Genomic DNA, 24,691 nt, shown 5'->3' with positions numbered 1-24,691 from the left:
TATTTGGATCCACACCCAGAGATGGTTGGTACAATTCCCGATTTGAGCTCAAACTACCAATTTACTCTTACTTTCATTGTACATTTTAGCGTATTTCCACAGCATTTCAGACAAGCTTCATCTTCTGAAAGGCTCCTGTGTTCATTTGAAATTTTGCGTTTCAGTTTCGCTTCAGCTTGTTCACTTCCTGCTTTCCTAATATGATTTAAGGGTTTTTTTTTTGTTTGTTTTTTTTTACTTTTTAATTTTTTCCTTTTTTTTTGTCCTGTACCGAAGTTACGGACTGCACTGAAGTTTATATGGCATTAGACTTATTTGGATCCACATTCAGAGATGGTTGGTACGATTCCCGATTTGAGCTCAAACTTCCAATTTACTCTTACTTTCATTGTACATTTTAGCGTATTTCCACAGCATTTCAGACAAGCTTCATCTTCTGAAAGGCTCCTGTGTTCATTCGAAATTTTGCATTTCAGTTTCGCTTCAGCTTGTTCACTTCCTGCTTTCCTAATATGATTTAAGGGTTTTTTGGGTTTTTTGTTTTTTTTACTTTTTAATTTTTAAATTTTTTTTTGTCCCGTACCAAAGTTACGGACTGCACTGAAGTTTATATGGCATTAGACTTATTTGGATCCACACCCAGAGATGGTTGGTACGATTCCCGATTTGAGCTCAAACTACCAATTTACTCTTACTTTCATTGTACATTTTAGCGTATTTCCACAGCATTTCAGACAAGCTTCATCTTCCGAAAGGCTCCTGTGTTCATTTGAAATTTTGCGTTTCAGTTTCACTTCAGCTTGTTCACTTCCTGCTTTCCTAATATGATTTAAGGGTTTTTTGGGTTTTTTGTTTTTTTTACTTTTGAATTTTTAAATTTTTTTTGTCCCGTACCAAAGTTACGGACTGCACTGAAGTTTATATGGCATTAGACTTATTTGGATCCACATCCAGAGATGGTTGGTACAATTCCCGATTTGAGCTCAAACTACCAATTTACTCTTACTTTCATTGTACATTTTAGCGTATTTCCACAGCATTTCAGACAAGCTTCATCTTCTGAAAGGCTCCTGTGTTCATTTGAAATTTTGCGTTTCAGTTTCGCTTCAGCTTGTTCACTTCCTGCTTTCTTAATATGATTTAAGGGTTTTTTGGGTTTTTTGTTTTTTTTACTTTTTAATTTTTTAATTTTTTTTGTCCCGTACCAAAGTTACGGACTGCACTGAAGTTTATATGGCATTAGACTTATTTGGATCCACACCCAGAGATGGTTGGTACGATTCCCGATTTGAGCTCAAACTATCAATTTACTCTTACTTTCATTGTACATTTTAGCGTATTTCCACAGCATTTCAGACAAGCTTCATCTTCCGAAAGGCTCCTGTGTTCATTTGAAATTTTGCGTTTCAGTTTCGCTTCAGCTTGTTCACTTCCTGCTTTCCTAATATGATTTAAGGGGTTTTTTTGTTTGTTTTTTTTTACTTTTTAATTTTTTCATTTTTTTTGTCCTGTACCGAAGTTACGGACTGCACTGAAGTTTATATGGCATTAGACTTATTTGGATCCACATCCAGAGATGGTTGGTACGATTCCCGATTTGAGCTCAAACTTCCAATTTACTCTTACTTTCATTGTACATTTTAGCGTATTTCCACAGCATTTCAGACAAGCTTCATCTTCTGAAAGGCTCCTGTGTTCATTCGAAATTTTGCATTTCAGTTTCGCTTCAGCTTGTTCACTTCCTGCTTTCCTAATATGATTTAAGGGTTTTTTGGGTTTTTTGTTTTTTTTACTTTTTAATTTTTTAATTTTTTTTGTCCCGTACCAAAGTTACAGACTGCACTGAAGTTTATATGGCATTAGACTTATTTGGATCCACACCCAGAGATGGTTGGTACGATTCCCGATTTGAGCTCAAACTACCAATTTACTCTTACTTTCATTGTACATTTTAGCGTATTTCCACAGCATTTCAGACAAGCTTCATCTTCAAAGGCTCCTGTGTTAATTCGAAATTTTTTGCGTTTCAGTTTCGCTTTGGCTTTTCAGAATTCACACGCAATGTCTGTGGACCTTGCATCATCTCGTTAAATATAAGATGGTAAAAAGATTTTCGGGTTTATATTTGAGGGTTATATTTGGGATTTATACAAGAAAGCCGTTAAGTGGCGGCAAACCACTTCTTTCTAAGTTAGTCATAGCTTTTCTTCCCGTCATTCACACTTCTGGAGAGATGCAGCCGTTACACTGTGAGCAGCTGGAAAAAAAAAAAGTGTCTCAACGGTTGTTAGCAAGTTAGCATACAAAAGAGTAGGAGCTCAGATAATGTGTTGCGTTGCCATAATGTCTTGTAAGGAACGTAAGCAAGGAGCACAATGATAAGAGAGAGGTTGGTTGTTGGGTGTTAAAGCAGCAGTAGTACCACAAAAAAAAATATAAAAAAAAAATGGAAGTGCCCGTACTCCACTGATGTCGGTATAAAAGAGAGTTCCCCTGAGAGTCGACACCAAGCCGCACACAACCGCCGTGCAGCCTGAGAGTGAGTCAGCTGCCTGCCTACAACCTGGATCCCCATCTGCGGTCCCACAAGGCAGACCGAGAGAGAGAGAGAGAGCAGCAAGTAGGAAAACCCCCCAAGGGCCGCTGAACTGGCCACATGCAAAGCGTGTGTGTGTGTGTATTGGTGTGTATTGGAGTGGAAGTGGGTGCATGTGGACTGTACCTGCATGGCACTGTGGCAGATTGTGACACGAGAGCTGTGACATTGACTGATTTCTGAAATTGTTTTGGAAAATCTTGAGTTAATTCGTAGTGATGATGAGACAAAGTGGTACTCGTGTGAAGAGCTTTGGGGCGGGGGGGGCATATCTGGCCTACTGCTGTCGTGTTTTGGTTTTGTTGTTTGTTTTAGATTAAACAGACATTAAGAATAATCGTTACAAATCTTGGCCCTGTATTGGATTATTCATATTTCTGTTATTTCCATTTGTTTGGAAGTAGGGCTATAATTGACGATTACGTTCTTTGTCGATTAATCTCATTTCGATTAATCAAGTAATCGGTTAGGCCCCGGATGGACCGAATCAATACGAACCAAAATCATATAGTTAGTAGCAGGATCACAACAAACCATTGTTTGGAAGTAGGACTATAACTGACGATTACGTTCTTTGTCGATTAATCTCATTTCGATTAATCAAGTAATCGGTTAGGCCCCAGATAGACCGAATCAATACGAACCAAAATCATATAGTTAGTAGCAAGATCACAACAAACAGGTTGTTTGGAAGTAGGACTATAACTGACGATGACGTTCTTTGTCGATTAATCTCATTTCGATTAATCAAGTAATCGGTTAGGCCCCAGATAGACCGAATCAATACGAACCAAAATCATATAGATAGTAGCAAGATCACAACAAACCGTTGTTTGGAAGTAGGACTATAACTGACGATTACGTTCTTTGTCGATTAATCTCATTTCGATTAATCAAGTAATCGGTTAGGCCCCAGATAGACTGAATCAATACGAACCAAAATCATATAGTTAGTAGCAAGATCACAACAAACAGGTTGTTTGGAAGTAGGACTATAACTGACGATGACGTTCTTTGTCGATTAATCTCATTTCGATTAATCAAGTAATCGGTTAGGCCCCAGATAGACCGAATCAATACGAACCAAAATCATATAGATAGTAGCAAGATCACAACAAACCGTTGTTTGGAAGTAGGACTATAACTGATGATTACGTTCTTTGTTGATTAATCTCATTTCGATTAATCAAGTAAGAGTCTTGCTGATATGTCACATGACACTAATTATTCATTCCTTTTTTACCGCTTATCCTCATGGGGGTGCTGGAGCCTATCCCAGCTGTCTTTGGGCGAGAGGCGGGGTACACCCTGGACTGGTCGCCAGCCAATCACAGGGCACATATAGACAAACAACCATTCACACTCACATTCATACCTATGGACAATTTGGAGTCGCTAATTAACCTAGCATGTTTTTGGAATGTGGGAGGAAACCGGAGTACCCGGAGAAAACCCACGCATGCACGGGGAGAACATGCAAACTCTACACAGAGATGGCCGAGGGTGGAATTGAACCCCTGTCTCCTAGCTGTGAGGTCTGTGCGCTAACCACTAGACCGCCGTGCAGCCTGACACAAATTATAGGTTCCTAATATCCAGTGTAAAGTATGAATAGCATGTTAAAAACATTATACAGTACTGCATATACTGTGTACAATACAAACACAATCATTTTAAAATCGACTGAGTGGGCTATTTTTTGTGGGAGTTTCATCCATTCATCCTCCACTATCCCCCTTTTATCATCCCGAATGTGTTTTTTTTTATTTTGTTTTTTTTTTACAAAGAGGCAAGAGTATGCAAAAGGAAATGTACTATATATGTCCCCCCCAAAATGCCAGCTCATCTTACACTATCGAGTATCAGTGTCTAGCTGTTGTTTGCATTCAGCGGAGTCCGTATCAGATTTCACATCAAACAAGTCCAACTCTGTCGAAGCATTGGCTGGAAGCCGGCGGCATATTTTCCAGATTCACAAATGGACCTTTTGTCCACGAGCATGGATAAGAAACACGATAATGGACAAGTTGCATCGATTGGATTGGATGCAGTTTGGCTGGTCTTAAAGAGGCCAACCTTTGCCTTGCTTGATGGTTACAATGCAAAATACTGTTGTTGTTGTTGTTGTTGTGTGACAGAGTCAGGAAGTCAATTTTAGCTAGGAATCTGGCCTGGGAACAGTCTGAAAACAGTGTTTTCTTGAACACTAATTTTCTCGTTGTCCTCTGTTATTAGTACTATTGTCAACTTAGCCTGAACCCAATTGTTCTGAGCAGCCAGGACAGAGGCATGTGTATTGCAGTTGCAGTAACCTTAGGCTATCGCTAAATTCTATTTCCGGTTCTATGGCCATCGTCTCATTCTTCCTTCTTTGCCACACAACATTTTTCTGTGGTAAGAAATACCACAGAAAAGGTTAGCACACAAGCCTCACAGCTCGGAAACCCGAGTTCAATTCCACCCTCGGCTATTTCTGTGTGGAATTTGCATGTTCTCCACCGTGCATACATTTAAAAGATTTTCCAGTGGTTAGCAACCCTTCATTATACAGAGCCAAAAACATTTAAGGTATATAACCTTGCAATGGGGCTGCACGGTGCTCGAGCGGTTAGCATGCAGACCTCACAGCTAGGAGACCAGGGTTCAATTCCACCCTCGTACATCTCTGTGTGGAGTTTGCATGTTCTCTCCGGGTACTCCGGTTTCCTCAACATGCTAGGTTAATTGTCCATAGGTATGAATGTGAGTGTGAATGGTTGTTTGTCTATATGTGCCATGTGATTGGCTGGCCACCAGTCCAGGGTGTACCCCGCCTCTCGCCAAAGACAGCTGGGATAGGCTCCAGCACCCCCGCGACCCTCATGAGGAAAAAGCAGTAGAAAATGAATAATTGAAGAAATAAATTTTTAATGTTGACAACGGGAATGGTTAGCACACAGGCCTCACAGCTTGGAGACCCGAGTTCAATTCCACCCTCGGCCATCTCTGTATGTTCTCCCCGTGCATGCGTGGGTTCTCTCTGGGTACTCCGGTTTCCTCCCACATTCCAAAAACATGCTAGGTTAATTAGCGACTCCAAATTGTCCATAGGTATGAATGTGAGTGTGAATGGTTGTTTGTCTATATGTGCCCTGTGATTGGCTTCCGACCAGTCCAGGTTGTACCCCGCCTCTCGCCTGAAGACAGCTGGGATAGGCTCCAGTACCCCCGCGACCCTCGTGAGGATAAGCGGCCACAACTCTACCACTAACTTCTTTTTCCGGTTCTATGGTTGTCGGCACATTTACATTTAGCAGTATCTTTATGTGGTTAACAGAAAATTGCATTAATATTGTCCAATCATACAAACCCATACTGATTTCATCACTACGTCCTGTTTTTCTGTGTTTCTTAGTAAATTTCAGATGTAAAATTTTGGGATTTGACTTTGCATCCGCCGTGGTTGCATCAACTTATTCTCATTCACGCTATTACAGTAACAGCAAGCTATATGCTATATAGGGCAAGTGCGGCGCAACTCCATCCTCCTCCCTGCAGCCATCCTGACTAGCCTTTGCTTTTTTGTTTTGTCGTCTCTCACAACTGCGTCGTCCGCAGCCGCCTCACAGGTCTCGATGTGAGGCGCTGCAGCTGTGCACAAGGAGGCCATCCATTAAGCGTTAATGGATTCACTTTCACAAAAGGACCTTAAAGCCACATTGCAGCGTCGTCGCGGTAAAAATAGAAACGAGGCAGAATGGACGGCGGCGGATGGGGAGGGGGATACTATTTGCACTGTACCAAATATCTGTCGCAGAAACTCGCCACCCACTTTTTCCCTGAATGTGAAACCACGGATTCCCCCCACTCTCCTTGAAAAGCGTAATTACATCTCATGCACTTATAATTATGACTCTCCACGCGTGGCTACCTGAAGGCTGTCATATCACAGGGAAAATCTGGCATTACATAAGAAAACCGTGTCCCTAATCTGAACTGTGTGGGAGAATTTAAAGGCTTTTTTAGATGCAAATACAAAATAAAAGCGGTCCATTCCGCTGACTATGATCAAAGCTAAACTATACTGTATTATTGAGTGGGTTTACCTAAAATACAAAAGATGGCAACACTCTATCTATCCCCCCCCCCTCGGTGTTGGTTTCCCGTGAGTGGGCCGCAACTCAACCACGGAAAAACCCTTTTTTTCAAATATGTCCAACAATAGAAGGGATTATGGGATATGAGATTTTCCACGTACCGAGATCGGAAAATGCCTCACGTCACACTTCAAATAACGCCAAAGAATGGAATCTCTGGAATAAGAGTTTGATTATGTAACTAAATTTTTTTCCCCCTCCAATTTGCATGTTTTTTTGGACTGTACAGTACATGTTTGAAATTGTCCAAAATACACCAGTCAACCTCCACTTCAAAATGCACCATTTATTAAGAATTGCACAGTGGGTGTTTGATTATCCTGCAGAAAAGACGAGGTGGGGTATTAAGCTTTAAATTTAAGCATGCTCAACACTCCTGACTTACATAAATAAACAAATGCAAGTTTATTACAGTAAAGTCTCGTTATAGCGATAGTCTCGGGAGTCGGAAAAAATACCGATATAACCGGACTATCCATATATCCGATCCTGCGCCGAACTGCATTAAAAGTGGGCGGATCTTTGATATGGCATGTAATTTTCTCCTTGAGTTCATGGATTGCGTATCTAGCATGCTTTTGTACTACAATAAATTTTGTACTACAGTAAATAAAAATAAACTTACGCTGTAGTGATTACCGGTTACCGGGATATAATTCACCCCGGAACTATCGATAGGTAAGGTGTTGCCACCCGGACGGGTAGGCGCGAGGGACGGGTGTTTTCCGCTGTGTGTGCTGCACTCTGGTGGTGGAAGTGTGAAAAATAAAGTTGACTGGAAGCAGCCGTTCGCCGTGTTCTTTTTTGGTATTGAAATCCTTACGCAAAGACTGATTTAAGCTGCTTTTGTATCGATATAAGCAGACCAAATTGGCTGGCGGGGAGATGAAAAGGGCATCCTAGTAATCGGATTATCATAATAACCGGGTATCGTACTAACGGAGCTAATTATATCATAAAAGACTAGAAATTTGCCGGGAAATGAAAATAGTATCGTAATAAGTAGTAATTCGTTTTAACCGATATCAATATAACAAGACTTTACTGTATATCATTTTGAGGGTCAGAAAAGTTCTGGAGTTAGTCGAGATCAATACATAAAACAAAGTCTGTTTACATGAGAAATGTGTTTTTGAAAAGGTACGTGTACGGATCACAAGGTCTTTATAACTCATTCAATCCTAGCCATTTTTCAAAAGATATGCTCTTCACTAGATTTTCAAGAAGGCATACAAATTATTGGTTTCAATGGCTGTATGAACCTACCAAAGGAAGGATTAGACTCTCGTCATCAGACAAAGAAAACGTTTGTTTCCATTTTTAGTACCAGTAGTTCTACCCAGTAGAAGTAAGTTTCAGGAAAATATCAGTTCCCAACTATGGAAGGGAAAAAAACAGCTTTTTGTAAAAATTAATTCATTCATTTTCTTCCAGTTTTCCTCATGAGGGTCGCAGGGGGTGCTGGAGCCTATCCCAGGTGTCTTCGGGCAAGAGGCGGGGTACACCCTGGGCTGGTGGCCAGCCAATCACAGGGTAGGCCTGCACCCTACCTACCCATCCGCCGTGCAGCCCTTTTCAATCATACACTAGCAAAAGGGAATTCAACCACTGTACAATAAAACAAAAATAAAGTAAAATTTTAGCCTATCCGAGCTGTCTTCAGGTGAGAGGCGGGGTACACCCCTGGACAGGTCGCCAGCCAATCACAGGGCACATATAGACAAACAACCATTCACACTCACATTCATACCTATGGACAATTTGGAGTTGCTAATTAACCTAGCATGTTTTTGGAATGTGGGAGGAAATCGGAGTACCCGGAGAAAACCCACTCATGCACGGGGAGAACATGCAAACTCCATGTAGAGATGACCGAGGGTGGAATTGAACCGGTGTCTCCTAGCTGTGAGGTCTGTGCGCTAACCACTCAATCACCGTGCAGCCCTTTTGTAAAAAATAACTATATAAAAAACTATTTATTTACTAATACAAATACAAAATTTACAATTTTCACATTTGGAACCGAACTATGTGTGTGAACTCGTAAAAATGCGTAACCTTCTGCACGTTGCACCCCTCTACGTTTTTTCACTTCCTCCTTCCTGTCATGTGTGATGTGTCCAATCATGAAATGCGCTTCTGTTTTTATGGTTTAAAAGTGCTCTGAAGTGAAATACATTAGTGGAGCGTTGCATCAAAGTTGCTCTTTTTGCCTTTTGCACAAGAAAAGGTAACAAACATACAAATATATTGTTGGGATCAAGCATGGTTATAAAAATGTAGAAATAAATCTTTGGCATTGAATGAGTAAAAATGTACCCATCATTTAATGCACACCAACTGCTTATTTTCACAGTCTTACCCAAAATGTTTTTTTTTAGTATTCTGTCCACAGTATATGAATGTACACTTCCCTGGATAAGCACTAACAAGACATAATCATCTTCATGTTTACTTTGCTTCCCCCGCTGTGAAAGTCTTGATGTATAAATGAACGGCCAAAATGAAATAGCGGTCTTGGAGTCGAAAAACATAAACATTTAAAAAGCATGTCTAAAAAGTAAAAATAGGCAATAATAGAATGAAAATGATAGCTTCATTTACACCCGAAAACCAGAGTACATGCGTATTACGTCACAGTCAAACAGTAGTTGTAGAGGTTGCGTATTAGTAGAACATTAGCACTTTTCCAGCAAAGTACACATTTACTACTTTGTAGTAGGGGGCTGGAAACCAGTCCAGGGTGTATCCCACCTTAGGTCTAAAGTCAGCTGGGATAGGCTCCAGCATAGTGAGGATCATCATCCCAGACATCATTTCCTGTCTACACATCCGGAAGACATTTATTGAAATGCACACGAACATGAGTCCTATTAATGTCTTAAATTATTATTATGTTATTTTCTGGGCTGCACGGTGGTCAAGTGGTTAGCACGCAGGCCACACAGCTAGGAGACCCGAGTTCGATTCCACCCTCGGCCATCTCTATGTGGAGTTTGCATGTTCTCCCCCGTGCATGCGTGGGTTTTCTCCGGGTACTCCGGTTTCCTCCCACATTCCAAAAACATGCTAGGTTAATTAGCGATTCCAAATTGTCCATAGGTATGAATGTGAGTGTGAATGGTTGTTTGTCTATATGTGCCCTGTGATTGGCTGGCCAGAGTTGCACTGCATTGTAAACAATGAATAATAGGAGAGTAATGGGGACTATAGGGGTGTTATTTAATGTATACATGTCTCTAATAACGTTAAAAACATTATTGGGAAAGTCATAAACAGTTGTGTATGTGCCCTGTGATTGGCTGGCGACCAGTACCGGGTGTACCCCGCCTCTCGCACGAAGACAGCTGGGATAGGCTCCAGCACCCCCAACGACCGTCGTGAGGATAAGCGGTAGAAAATGAATGAATGTACCAATATGAGTTTACAATGGAAAAAATAAAATTCATTCATTTTCTACCGCTTTTTCCTCACGAGGGTCGCGGGGGTGCTGGAGCCTATCCCGGAGAAAATAACAAATAAAAAAAAATGTTTTCCCATAATGCATTGCATCTGCCTGAGGGAGCTGCAATGACGTCAGCCTCCCTCAGGCAGCATTGTAGCGCCGCGGCAGCCCTGTGATTGGCTGGCGACCAGTCCAGGGTGTACCCCGCCTCTCGCCCAAAGACAGCTGGGATAGGCTCCAGCATCCCCACAACCCTTATGAGGATAAGCGGTAGAAAATGATTGAATGAATGAATGATTATATCGACTGTATTGAGTAATATGAGTGCAAAGGTGACTATAGGGGTGCTATTTCCCCTAAAACTGAACTCCTAATCCTCTACATCACTTCCTGTCTATACATCCGGAAGCATGAGTCTTACATGGCTTATTATTTGTACTATATTGTTTAAAGGTGACTATAGGGGTGCTATTTCTTATGTATAGGACTCTAATAATGTTAAAACTGTATTTTCAATGCTCCAAATCAGATGATTTGAGTTAGAATATTTAATAATGAGCGATAAAAAAAAATGTAGTTTTCAGTCAACCCTGCTAAACCAGTCGGGGTGGGAGGCTAGTCGTAGCATAGCACCGACAGCAACAAGGGCCCCGGGTATTTACAGTACAACAACACACAGGGGGGGGGGGGACTCATTTGAGCAAGTGTGCCTTGCTAAACCTTCACAACCTTATTCACCTCATTGTGAGATGCATGCAATGTTTACAAAGACACTAAAGTCATAGTATTGACTGCATGTTAGCTGTCTAAACGGGTCTGGAGGAGTGGAGTCCAAATCCTCTTTAAGTCAAGTCACTTTGCCCCTCTAATGTGTGTGTGTGTGTGTGTGTGTGTGTGTGTGTGTTTGCAGTCACGCCACAGTCACATCTTGGCGTTTTCTTACCGTTTTGAGCCGTGACGAAGGGCGGCATCAAGTTGCCCAGAAGGACCACTAGGACCACCAGCATCACTGCACCAGGACGCATCCCGTCGGTCTCGCTCGAATGAGGGAGGGGGGAAGTGGAGGGGGGGTGGGTAGATGATCTTGTGTCGTTCTAGCAATGATTATAATAGTGATGAAGAGTCGGGCCCAGCATGGCAGCAGATTCCTCGATGTGTTGTTGTTGAAGAAGAAAGAAAAAAAAACCTAAACCAACGAGTGGTTCTTGAACGCCTCCTCGGTGCAAAAAAGAACGATGGAGGTGGAAAGCGGCCGGCTGCTCTCTCTCTCTCTTTCTCTCTCTCTTGTTCTCTCACTCCCTCTCTCAGTCCCTATTAGGGATGCCGATGATGTGCGGCCATCGGCGAAGAATCCTCGTCAGATTGCAGAGGAGGAGAGGTCTAGCTAGGAGGAGGAAGAGGACATAGGGAGTGAGGGAGGAAGGGAGGGGGGGTGTTATCAGAGAGATTGTCCACAGCGTAGTTGCGAAGATTCAAAGATGCGCACATCGATGCGCAGTGACTAGCCCCTAGTTTAAAAAAAACGCAGACTTAACGCGCGTAATTGCGCAGAAAACGTCGTATCAGCAGAGATCTATTTTTAATAGCGGAGTGGCACAGAAGAGGAGGAGGAAGTGATAATGACAAGGCTGCGCACGTCACATTTTGTTTGTGTGACAGAGATGTGATTTTTTTTTCTTACAACTCCGTGTTCTTATTTCCTGTAATTTGCTTTTCCTTCTCAATCCGTCTATCATCATCATCATCGTCATCATCACCGTGTTTGTATTTTGGAGGAAGTGCACCACGTGACTTCATCTACTTATGGCCACTCTCTTTTTGAAGAGCTGCTGCAATATTAATGCACACAAGACTCGACAATATGGCTTCTCTCTTTCTCTCACTGGCTCTCTCTTTCTATGGAGATCACATCCGTGTTGAGGTTATGTCAAATCTTATATCTCTTAAAGTATCCCAGTGTTGGCGTGTTGTATATCCCCTTGAAAGTTCAACATGGCCGCCTTGTTAATCTCCCCTAGTAAGGCTTTATAATCTGGGCTGTTGCGAGTGCGCCCTCATGCGGTAGGATCTGAGAAGTGACTTTTTATGGTTTTGTTTTGTCATGAATGGACTAAAGTCCATCCATACATCCATTGTCTATGCCTGCATATAATAATACTATACTGAAGTATGCAGGAGCCTATCACAGTTGACTTTGACCGAGAGGCGGGTACACTCTGGATCGCAGGGCACATATGGACAAAAGTATTGAGACAAATGAATAATTAATTTCTTTTCTACCGCTTATCCTCACGAGGGTCGCATGGGGTGCTGGAGCCTATCCCAGGTGTCTTCAGGCGAGAGGCGGGGTAAACCCCGGACTGGTCGCCACCCAATCACAGGGATGTTGAGGTGCTACAATGCTGCCTGAGGAGCACGAGAGCCCAGAGGGAGGCTGACGTCATTGCAGCTCCCTCAGGCAGATGCAATGCATTATGGGAAAAAATAATTTTATTAGTTATTTTTTCCATTGTAAACTCATATTGGTACATTCATTCATTTTCTCAAAACAGCCCCAGACCATTACACTACTACCACCATATTTTACCATTGGTAGGATATTTGTTTTTGTCGATCCGAAGATCGACAAAAACAAACTCCAACCAATCAGAGGTGGACTTGCTGGTGTGTTTTGTATCTTTGTCTGGTTTCAGCTTGAGGTCACAAACAGATAGTTGGACATTGTTTTTCAGGATTTGTTTTTTGTTTTTTTTTACATCAGAATTCATGGTTCCATTTATCACAGTAAGGTTTCCATGTCTTGAAGCAGCAAAACAGCCCTAGACCATTACACTACTACCACCATATTTTACCACTGGTAGGATGTTGGTTTGTTTTTGTAGAAATTTTGTCTCATTTTGTGTTTATTTTACATTTCATAACCTTTGAACATGGCGTTTGCACACTGGAAGGGACGTTGCAATAGAGGGAGACACATATTGGGTGGAGGTAGTAGAAAAGCAGTTTCGGAGAATTCCATGATGTGCAATTACACTTTTTACTTTCCTTTTCTTTTACTAATACCATTACAAGAGTCTGTTATTTTAGTCCACTCATTTTTGCAGAATTGTTGTCATTCACCAGGACTTTGATTAGACTTTTGTTTTTTTCTTCAACCAATCAGAGGTCACAAACAGATAGTTGGACATTGTTTTTCAGGATTTGTTTTTTGTTTTTTTTACATCAGAATTCATGGTTCCATTTATCACAGTAAGGTTTCCTGGTCTTGAAGCAGCAAAACAGCCCTAGACCATTACACTACTACCACCATATTTTACCACTGGTAGGATGTTGGTTTGTTTTTGTAGAAATTTTGTCTCATTTTGTGTTTATTTTACATTTCATAACTTTTGAACATGGCGTTTGCACACTGGAAGGGACGTTGCAATAGAGGGAGACACATATTGGGTGGAGGTAGTAGAAAAGCAGTTTCGGAGAATTCCATGATGTGCAATTACACTTTTTACTTTCCTTTTCTTTTACTAACACCATTACAAGAGTCTGTTGTTTTGCAGAATTGTTGTCATTCACCAGGACTTTGATTAGACTTTTGTTTTTTTCTTCAACCAATCAGAGGTCACAAACAGATAGTTGGACATTGTTTTTCAGGATTTGTTTTTTTTTTTACATCAGAATTCATGGTTCCATTCATCACAGTAAGGTTTGCATGTCTTGAAGCAGCAAAAACAGCCCTAGACCATTACACTACTACCACCATATTTTACCATTGGTAGGATGTTTGTTTGTTTTTGTAGAACTTTTGTCTCATTTTGTGTTTATCCAACATTTCATAACCTTTGAACATGGAGTTTGCACACTGGAAGGGACGTTGCAATAGAGGGAGACACATATTGGGTGTATGAAGTAGAAAAGCATTTTCGGAGAATTCCATGATGTGCAATTACACTTTTTACTTTCCTTTTCTTTTACTAATACCATTACAAGAGTCTGTTATTTTAGTCCACTCATTTTTGCAGAATTGTTGTCATTCACCAGGACTTTGATTAGACTTTTGTTTTTTTCTTCAACCAATCAGAGGTCACAAACAGATAGTTGGACATTGTTTTTCAGGATTTGTTTTTTGTTTTTTTTTACATCAGAATTCATGGTTCCATTTATCACAGTAAGGTTTCCTGGTCTTGAAGCAGCAAAACAGCCCTAGACCATTACACTACTACCACCATATTTTACCACTGGTAGGATGTTGGTTTGTTTTTGTAGAAATTTTGTCTCATTTTGTGTTTATTTTACATTTCATAACTTTTGAACATGGCATTTGCACACTGGAAGGGACGTTGCAATAGAGGGAGACACATATTGGGTGCAGGTAGTAGAAAAGCAGTTTCGGAGAATTCCATGATGTGCAATTACACTTTTTACTTTCCTTTTCTTTTACTAATACCATTACAAGAGTCTGTTGTTTTGCAGAATTGTTGTCATTCACCAGGACTTTGATTAGACTTTTGTTTTTTTCTTCAACCAATCAGAGGTCACAAACAGATAGTTGGACATTGTTTTTCAGGATTTGTTTTTTTTACATCAGAATTCATGGTTCCATTTATCACAGTAAGGTTTCCTGGTCTTGAAGCAGCAAAACAGCCCTAGACCATTACACTACTACCACCATATTTTACCATTGGTAGGATGTTTGTTTGTTTTTGTAGAACTTTTGTCTCATTTTGTGTTTATTTGTGTTGTCATTGAGTAATATGTCAATGATTTGAAACATTGAAGTGTTACAAACATACAAAAAAATAAGAATTCAGGAAGCGATGTGATTAATTAGTCTATTATTGATCGATAAGCAAGCATATAAAAACATATGAAACAAAAGCAGCTATTGTCTCTACTACTTCTGCTGGACTTCCAACATGTGCTCCCCGATTGGCTTTGTGGCTCAAACGTCCCTCCACTTTGCAGCCCTCCCTCCACTTTGTTCAAAATGTAACCCCACCTGAAAGCCCCATCAGACCAATCAGCTGCTGAGATGTCAGCGCAGACGGCAAAGCCTTCTTTGTTCAAAAAACCAATCAGAGTGGAAGCGTGGCATGTTGCCCGAGGGGAGAACTTAGGACTGCCTGCGTTAATTCCGCATCGCTTAGCTGTTGCCAATGTGTTCACAACGCGGGACCCTCTTTGGGGCTTTTCACGACGACTGTCTTCATTTGTTGGGCCGATCTAGTATGGAAAGTCGACAACAATGGCTTACCAGGCTGAAAGATGAACTTAGCAACAGTCCGTTGGTGTCCAATGTGGCGTTTGGCTTCATACTCATGGGACTGGAGAAATTAGTGGAGTTGGAGTTCGAGTGTCCTTGCAATCCGACGTGGAACGGCGTCTTCTCATCCGCATTCTTCGTCATTCCGGCTGTCATGGCGTTCACGTTAATGCTCATCATTCAAGGGTGCAGGTGCGACACGTGGTGCAGGAAAAGCGTGTCCCTTTCCAGCTTTGTTCCAGCCATCGTGTGGCTCATTTTGCTCTTCCTGGACGGTCAGTACTTCGCCTGCGCTATGACAGACTGGGAGGGCAGGTTTGTTCTGGTGGACAGGGCGGCTCCGCAGAAGTGGTGCGAACCAATAAGTGACAGAGGTGTCCCCCAGCAAGAACTCATGCTGCGCTCCCAGCAGCTCTTTGTTGTCTCTCAGGTAAGTACCATCTTCAGAGAAGACGTTCAAAACCATTTCTTATGACTCAGTGAGCTGTTCTACGGTCTTCTGTGTTGCAGGTTCTCGGCATTGTTCTGCTTATTGTCATCTGTGTCGGACTCGTAGTGTACGTGATCAGAGAAAGTTGTCAGCAGGAGGTGGAGGAGCTGCAGGACGCCGACGTTGCCGAGCTCACCGTTGTCAGGATGAGCTCGGTACGCACCAGGACGTCTTGAGAAGATCGATACCCCACCTGGACGCTTTGTAAATACCCATAAACTGACTTAAAGACTCATTTTCAATGGTAATGGTTTTATTTCATTTGAACATGCATCAGATTACAATTGAATGCATCACATAATCAGTTCACAGTTCCACATGTCCGAAAGGAGTAGGAAGAAGCAAAGTTTATTAAATCCTACCCCTCCATCTGGTACTTTTATAATCAGTAACTGTTACATTTGTTCACTTCCTGCTTTCCTAATATAATTTACGTTTTTTTTTTTTTTTAATTTATTTTAACTTCAACTTTAATTTTAATTTTAATGGTACTTTTACAATAGTAACTCAATTACATTTGTTCACTTCCTGCTTTCCTAATATAATTTAAGTTATTTATTTTTTTAATTTTAATTTTAATTTTAATTTTAATTTTAATTTTAATTTTAATTTTAATTTTAATTTTAATTTTAATTTTAATTTTAATTTTAATTTTAATTTTAATTTTAATTTTAATTTTAATTTTAATTTTAATTTTAATACGAGGTATTATGACCATATAATAACTGTCAACATTTGCATTTGTTCACTTCCTGCTTTCCATAATACAGTTTAAGGTTTTTTTGGGGTTTTTTTTTTAATAATTCACCTTGTGCATTTTGTCAAGATGCGGAAACATCAAACTAAAAAAGCACGACCACGTTTTCCAATATAAGCTGGCATTTTTCCTGCTTTCTTTTTTAATCTGTCTCACAGTTCTGTATGAGTGGCACCAATGTGGAATACAGTCAAGCCATGCAGTTCTGTACCTAAGATGTACAGTAAGTATCAGAGGTTAGACGACGCTCTGCTAATATCTGTATCAGGGTGTTTAACACTCGTCTCCCGTATCCTGTTGTATACTGAAAGCAATCGCGGCTTACATATTTTATTCATCACACCAGACATTGGTCCTGATGTTGTTGGATGCTGTGGCGTAGTGTGAAAGTGTGATTGTGCCCTTCGTCGATCAAGGAATATTGCTAATGATAACGATGATAAGATTTTGCCAACAAATATATGATGCATCTGGATTTTTATGATAGAATCTGAGAGATTTTGTACATATTTTGCTTTCCAATACAGGAGACATTTATAGTGGTAGACTTAATAATAGTCACTATTCACAGTATTGCATGTGTCCCTATGTATTTGTTGTTATTGTTGTTGGGTGTTTTCCTTATTATTTTTTTTATTTTTATTTTTATTTTTATTTTTATTTTTATTTTTATTTTTATTTTTATTTTTATTTTTATTTTTATTTTTATTTTTATTTTTATTTTTATTTTTGCACTCTACTTTCTTTAAAGAGTCACTGTAACAGCAGGAAAGTGGAAATGAATGTTGACATTTTTTTTCTTTATGCCTCAGTACTCCCTCTACTGTTTAAAAGTGACATTTACATCAGGGGAAAAATTAGTCTGCTTGGTAGATATTTACACCATGAAAGTTTATATTTTTATTACTTTTGTGGGTGCGCCAAGACTCGCTCTATTGTTGAAATTTTATTTTGCTCAAAGGAAATGTTATTTATTTTCTCTTTGTTGTGTAAAATGGATTTTTACACTAGGGAAATATACATTATCATGGTAAAAATTCTTATTTTCTCACTCAGGGGCAACATGTTTTCAAAGGACTTTTAGGAGTACTGTGCATACGATGGTAAAATTACCTTATAAGCAGCAGTATTACTTGAGTTTTCACAGTAGAAGTACCTTGCTGTTTTATAGAATTGAAATATTAACATTGCCATGAAGTGAGTTCAATTTAAATATTCATTCATTCATTTTCTACCTCTTATCCTCGCAAGGGTGCTGGAGCCTATCCCAGCTGTCTTCCGGCAAGAGGCGGGGTACACCCTGGACTGGTGGCCAGCCAATCACAGGGCACATATAGACAAACAACCATTCACACTCACATTCATACCTATGGACAATTTGGAGTCGCTAATTAACCTAGCATGTTTTTGGAATGTGGGAGGAAACCGAAGAAAACCCACATATGCAAACTCCACACAGAGATGACCGAGGGGGGAATTGAACTCGGGTATCCTAGCTGTGAGGCATGCGTGCTAACCACTTGCACACCGTGCAGCCTTTTTTCCCCAATCATGAAAAACGATATTCATTCAAACGTGTTCATTCCACTGCATATCGGTATCAGAAATTTTGAGTTAGGCGATATCGGCATATCATTTTTTTGTCAAAAAAAAGTCAATACCAGAAAAAGCAAACTCCACACAGAGATGGCCGAGCGTGGAATTGAACTCATGTCTCCTAGCTGTGAGGTCTGTGCGCTCAATTTAAATATTTGAAGGCCAAATGATTCATAGAGAAAATGTGACTGAAGCTCATTTTTGATGTAATCTCAGTATGAAATTGGATTCCTGGCTTCCCTCTTTGAGACGCATCGTCCCTATAGAGAACACTGACATACAAAAAGTATATTACAATAAGAGTATGACAAAAACAAATGGCACAAAGACAGAATTTCAATGTCATTTTTATTCCCTTCATAGACGAGCAATACCAGAACTCTTACGCTGAATTTTATATGTTCTGGTTGAGTTTGAGAAATATGACTATGAGTATTATTTTGCACGGTGGACAAGTGGTTAGCACACAGGTCTCGCAGCTAGGAGTCCCGAGTTCAATTCCACCATCTGTGTGGCGTTTGTATGTTCTCCCCGTGCATACGTGGGTTTTCTTCGGTTTCCTCCAACATTCCAAAAACATGCTAGGTTAATTAGCGACTCCAAATTGTCCATAGGTATGAATGTGAGTGTGAATGGTTGTTTGTCTATATGTGCCCTGTGATTGGCTGGCCACCAGTCCAGGGTGTACCCCGCCTCTCGCCTGAAGACAGCTGGGATAGGCTAAAATTTTACTTTATTTTTGTTTTATTGTACAGTGGTTGAATTCTCTTTTGGTTGTGTATGATTGAAAAGGGCTGCACGGCGGACGGGTGGTTAGCAGCTAGGAGACCTGAGTTCAATTCCACCCTCTGTGTGGAGTTTGCATGTTCTCCCCCGTGCATGCGTGGGTTTTCTCCGGGTACTCCGGTTTCCTCCCACATTCCAAAAACATGCTAGGTTAATTAGCGACTCCAAATTGTCCATAGGTATAAATTTGAGTGTGAATGGTTGTTTGTCTACATATATGTGCCCTGTGATTGGCTGGCCACCAGTCCAGGGTGTACCCCGCCTCTCGCCTGAAGACAGCTGGGATAGGCTCCAGCATACCCACCCGCGACCCACGTGAGGATGTGGGAATGTGGGAAGAAACCGGAGAAAACCCATGCATGCACGGGGAGAACATGCAAACTCCACACAGAGATGGCCGAGGGTGGAATTGAACCTTGGTCCCCTAGCTGTGAGGTCTGCGAGCTAACCGCTCGACCACTGTGCAGCCCTCTTTAAGTTTCAGACAACAATAAATTACCCAATTTCCTGATCCGTGTTTTTCCTTGGTCATTATGTCCTGGTTTTTGGCACACCAAATTTCTTAATCAGGTAAAATTTCCGCAGTGTATTGTTCGATTCACGTATCACGTTTCCAGTGTAAATGACTTTTTAATCCCGTTTACATTTTGTTTTCAGACACACTTTGGAGCAAAGACAGTAAATGAAGGCACTCAGAGAAACGACACTAACGAGTACCACAGCAGCCAAGCAGAGAACCGCATCCACGGAGTAGTACGCGTACCAGGGTAGCTTGTAGGACTCGGTTCTCAGGTGAGCCGCACCTTTGTGTCTCATAACAAACTCGATCCAGAAGATAGCGTTATCCAGCGGCTTGATGGGCTGATCTTTGTGCAACCTGGAGAGTTTCTGCATGTTGATCCTGTAGGACGGATCAGTCAATACTTCCTGTAACCCCTGGAAGAACATATCTTGATCCATGGTGAAAATATCTAAGACCTTCCCTGCTCCTTTCACGGTAATCCTGAAAAGATTGTCTCGTTGATCGAAAATAAGCGGAAGTCCAAGAATGGGAACACCGTGATAAATAGCCTCCTGGACGCCATTTGTTCCCCCGTGAGCTACAAAGAGTTTTATCTTTGGATGTCCAAGAAGGTCGTTCTGTGGAATCCAATCCACCAGAAGAGTATTGTTCCCCAAAGTGGAAGGTTTAGCACCTTTATACCTCCAGATGACCTTCTGAGGTATCTTAGCAAAAGTTGCCGCTATCGTATCTGCTAAGTCGGCAGGGAGTTCGCTTATTAAAGTCCCCAGAGACATAACGACGAATCCGTGTTCTTCGGAATTTAGCACAAACTCCTCCAAGTGATCGGGTAGAGGCTTGGCGGGTTTACACTGAAACCCTCCCATGTAGATGACATTGGGCATGGTAGGGCGAGGGAACTCAAACACAAAATCCGCTCTCATAAGCCACAAATCGGCTGCTCGGAATAAAGAGTCGTAGTTCACATCCGAGCCGAAATACGTTTGAATCAATTTATCGTAATGCGGTTTAATGTACTTCGAAATTTGGTATTCGCTAAAGACAAAAAACAGAACGTTAAAAACTCGTTCAAAAAAGTTCATTTTATCAGAAAGTCCTGTTCCGGTCATGGGTACATAGGACAGAGGCGACGGTGCGATGGAAAAGTGGCCTTCGCCGTGACTGGTCCACCTCACGTTAAAAACCAGAGGTAGTTTCAGGTAACGGGCCAGAATGACACCGCCTGGTAGACCAGGATCTGTCAGAACAAGGTCATACTTTGCATTTCTGAACGACTCTACCAAGTCTTCATTTTCAAACATCCACTGCAGTAATTTCCCCGTTTTTTCATGCAACGTCGAGGCTTTTTCCGCTTGCTCCATTTCCAGTTTAAAACGATTCCAGACGGTGGTTCCTTCCCGCTGGATCTTCAGTAACTGCTCCACAAACGATGTGATAAAATCTTTCCCGAAGCCCGACTCCGCGTCGAGAGTAATGGAGGTGTAGAGCAGCGACTTTTCCTTGATGTACCAACTGTCGTTTGTTCGAACGACGGCGACCTGGTGGCCTCTGGAGTGTAGTTCCTCGATGATGACTTCCATGTTCACCCAGTGACTCCCATCTATCGGGTAAACAAGCACCTTGCCGCCGGAGACAGCAGTCGCGTAAAGAGTGGAGGCAGTGAAACAGATCCAGGACCAGTACATCTTAAACCTGCAATGTGGAGTACAGCAAATGTTTACTATCAATCTGGTCAAACAGTCGTGTGTCAGCTAGGGTAGGCTCCAGCATAAGTGTGATCCAGAACTGGATCCATACTGTAAGTATTGGAATATTATTTGGGCTCCTTATGTGCTGCTTGCTGATCATCTGCATGTACTAATGGATGGCTAGTTCTATTTTGCTCTTTTGAGTAACGCAATTTTGAAAAAAAAAATGTTTGAAAAAAAATGTTGAAAAAAAATTTTGAAAAAAAATTTTGAAAAAATTTTGAAAAAAATTTTTTTTTAATTTTTTTTGCCTCACTCAAAAGAGCAAAATAGAACTAGCCATCCATTAGTACATGCAGATGATCAGCATTTCAAAAAAAAATTTTTTTTGAAAAAAATCTTTTTTGAAATTTTTGAAAAAAATTAAAAAAAAATTTTTTTTCAAAACCAAAAATAAATCAACATAAAACTTCAAAATACATGTACAGTGAATAACGCTTTTATGGTGGTGACAGACCACGAAACAGATGAATTTATTTACATTTTTTAATTATTATTTTATTATTCATTCATTCATTCATTTTCTACCGCTTATCCTCACAAGGGTCGTGGGGGTTGCTGGAGCCTATCCCAGCTGTCTTCGGGCGAGAGGCGGGTTACACCCTGGACTGGTCGCCAGCCAATCACAGGGCACATATAGACAAACAACCATTCACACTCACATTCATACCTATGGACAATTTGGAGTCGCCAATTAACCTAGCATGTTTTTGGAATGTGGGAGGAAACCGGAGTACCCGGAGAAAACCCACGCATGCATGTTGAGAACATGTAAACTCCACACGGAGATGGCCGAGGGTGGAATTGAACCCTGGTCTCCTAGCTGTGAGGTGTGCGCGCTAACCACTAGACCACCGTGCCTATTTTATTATTATTTTATTATTTTCCAATGAGGAAATTGGGACTCGGACTCAGATAAGCGGAGAATGGAATGCAATAATGAGTAAATAGCCATTAAAACTCTGGAAATTATCTAACAGATTATCAAAAAATATGGTTTTGAATCTTGGCAAGTGGTATATAATTTGCAGTGCGAGTACTATCAAGTAACTATCAATTCAGGAGACAAAAGATAAAAGTCAATATTACCTCATTTGACATCCAGTGCAGAAGTCGCCTTGCTAAAGGGAACACGTGTCAGTCCTCACCGTTCCAACTGGAGCAGGACTTTGACTTTGAATATTGTTGTTTCAAGCTTTGCATTGCTTGGGTGCTGATAGGCAAGTTCAAAGTTTCTCTTTAGGTTAAACTGTTATCGGTACAAGGCTGCATGGCGGAAAAGTGGTTAGTACGTAGGTCTCGCAGCTAGGAGACCCGAGTTCAATTCCACCCTCGGTCATCTCTGTGTGGAGTTTGCATGTTCTCCCCGTGCATGCGTGGGTTTTCTCCGGTTTCCTCCCACATTCCAAAAACATGCTAGGTTAATTACCGACTCCAAATTGTCTATAGGTATGAATGTGAGTGTGAATGGTTGTTTGTCTATATGTGCCCTGTGATTGGCTGGCCACCAGTCCAGGGTGTACCCCGCCTCTCGCCCCAAGACAACTTGGATAGGCTCCAGCACCCCCTGCGACCCTCGTGAGGAAAAAGCGATAGAAAATGAATGAATGAATATCTATTATTTGGAGTAATACAAATGTAAAGGTGATTATAGGGGTGTTATTTCATGTCTAGAGGGCTCTAATAATGTTAAAAGCCATATTTAGAAGCTCAGAAACACGTTTTCTATGTTTAACTATAAAAAGATGGAGGGATTACTGTATAGTTGTATTTTATTATAGTGTATTATGTACATTATATATGACATGTTAGTTGCAAAGCAAAATTAGTAAATAATAATAATAATAACAATAATAATTATAATAATAATAATAGGTTAATTGGCGACTCCAAATTGTCCATAGGTATGAATGTGAGTGTGAATGGTTGTTTGTCTATATGTGCCCTGTGATTGGCTGGCAGTTTTTACATTTTTAAAAATATTTTTACATATTTTTTGAGAATAAGCGGTAGAAAATGAATGAATGAAAAAAGCCATAAAAGCAGGAGCTCAGAACATTCTTATTCAATTCTTGATATTTGTCAATATATGTATGACGGCATAGGGGAAGGGGGGGGGGGGGGGTGTCTGTCTTAAATGCGCCAAGGGTTGTGAGCGAGCGATAACGAAACTACAACCACAGAGTAGTTGCAGTACCATGCACGTCCAGAAGAGGACCTTATCCGGCTGTTTGATCAGCTGATCTCTTTGCAGCCTGAAGAGCCTTTTTGATGAAGGTCCTTTGGGAGGGATCAGTCAGCCTTTTTCCCTGTGTGCTATTTTAAAGCATTTCCCTTCTCTAGTTCAGCACCAGACTCAGCGTAATCGAATGCCAACAATTGCAGGAGAAAAATGTGAATCAAGTCCCAGCTTGTCCTCCTGTTGTGTTCCACCTTTATATCTCCAGTTTGTCTTTCTAGGCCGAGTATTTGCAAAAAAAAAACGTCTGAACGATAAAAAAAAAAGGTGATTTTGTTTTTGAAGAAAAATACTTCATAATAGTGAAATTATCTGTTTAAATTATGCAGCAAGTATATTTTACTTGGTAAGACTTTACTCCAAATGACCGACAGGACCGAAAATCTTACATTGAAGACATATCTAAAAATAAGTAGGAAACTGGATGAATAATAATAATAATAATAATAATAATAATAATAATAATAATAATAAGCAGGAAACTTTAAACTGAAAAAAAAATGTAACTAAAAAATAAAAATAAATTTATTAATGAATTATTTAAATTAATTAAAATTAATTAATTAGAAATAAATGAAAATTAAATTACATATTAATGCAAAATGAATAAAACTCACTTCTCTTGAAAATAACTCAAAATTAATCTAGTAGGACAAAAACTTTAAAATGCTTTTTTAAATTTGAACATTTCAAACACATACATTTTGACATGACCGTTAACATCTAGTAATACACACAAGTATTTGCAAAAAAATTAAAAAAAAAAAAATAGATTTTTGGAAGAAATATACTTCATAATAGTGAAATTATCTGTCCATGCAGCAAGTATATTTTACTTTAAGTATATAAGACTTTACTACAAATGACCGACAGGACTGAAAATCTTACATTGAAGACATATCTAAAAAAAAATAAGCAGGAACTTTAAACTGAAAAAAAAATCATTTAACAAAAAATTAAAATTTTAAATGAATTAATTAGAAATAAATGAAAATTACTACTGCTTTTGGTTGTTTGTCTATATGTGCCCTGTGATTGGCTGGCCACCAGTCCAGTGTGTACCCCGCCTCTCGCCCCAAGACAACTGGGATAGGCTCCAGCACCCCCTGCGACCCTTG

The 24,691-nt window shown here is 40.4% G+C and overlaps 3 protein-coding genes across 3 annotated transcripts in view; 1 reads left to right on the top strand and 2 right to left on the bottom strand.

Moving 5' to 3' along the window:
- Positions 1 to 11,634, bottom strand: part of LOC131139219 (neuroplastin-like) — a 45,855-nt gene extending 34,221 nt beyond the window's left edge. Inside the window, exon 1 of the mRNA XM_058088592.2 lies at positions 11,121 to 11,634. Within this exon, the coding sequence (XP_057944575.1) occupies positions 11,121 to 11,202 (82 nt within the window). The 5' untranslated portion in view covers positions 11,203 to 11,634. The remainder of the gene's footprint in view (positions 1 to 11,120) is intronic.
- Positions 11,635 to 15,043: 3,409 nt separating this feature from the next.
- Positions 15,044 to 16,392, top strand: LOC131139531 (calcium homeostasis modulator protein 6). The gene is made up of 2 exons (XM_058089226.2): positions 15,044 to 15,864; positions 15,945 to 16,392. Exons 1-2 carry the CDS (start codon positions 15,328 to 15,330, stop codon positions 16,098 to 16,100), a joined length of 693 nt encoding a protein of 230 aa, XP_057945209.1. The 5' UTR covers positions 15,044 to 15,327; the 3' UTR covers positions 16,101 to 16,392.
- A 2,368-nt stretch (positions 16,393 to 18,760) lies between these two features.
- LOC131139382 (UDP-glucuronosyltransferase 2C1-like) lies at positions 18,761 to 21,323 on the bottom strand. Its single transcript, XM_058088971.2, has one exon. The coding sequence runs from the start codon at positions 21,269 to 21,271 to the stop codon at positions 19,694 to 19,696; it is 1,578 nt and encodes a 525-aa protein (XP_057944954.2). The 5' UTR covers positions 21,272 to 21,323; the 3' UTR covers positions 18,761 to 19,693.
- Positions 21,324 to 24,691: the final 3,368 nt, after the last annotated feature.

This window comes from Doryrhamphus excisus, linkage group LG13 (assembly GCF_037039965.1).
Source record: "Doryrhamphus excisus strain RoL-2023G ecotype Guam linkage group LG13, RoL_Dexc_Guam_v1.1, whole genome shotgun sequence".
Taxonomy (NCBI): domain Eukaryota; kingdom Metazoa; phylum Chordata; class Actinopteri; order Syngnathiformes; family Syngnathidae; genus Doryrhamphus; species Doryrhamphus excisus.
Note: the sequence above shows the minus strand (reverse complement) of the source record. Positions and strands in the feature narration are given on the sequence as shown.

What these genes read in the sequence shown, in the direction of transcription:
- LOC131139531 (XM_058089226.2), top strand. Translation starts at nt 15,328, where the DNA reads ATGTGTTCACAACGCGGGACCCTCTTTGGGGCTTTTCACGACGACTGT. An exon ending in AGCTCTTTGTTGTCTCTCAG is followed by an intron (nt 15,865 to 15,944) that starts GTAAGTACCATC and finishes TCTGTGTTGCAG; the next exon opens with GTTCTCGGCATTGTTCTGCT.
- LOC131139382 (XM_058088971.2), bottom strand. Translation starts at nt 21,271, where the DNA reads ATGTACTGGTCCTGGATCTGTTTCACTGCCTCCACTCTTTACGCGACT.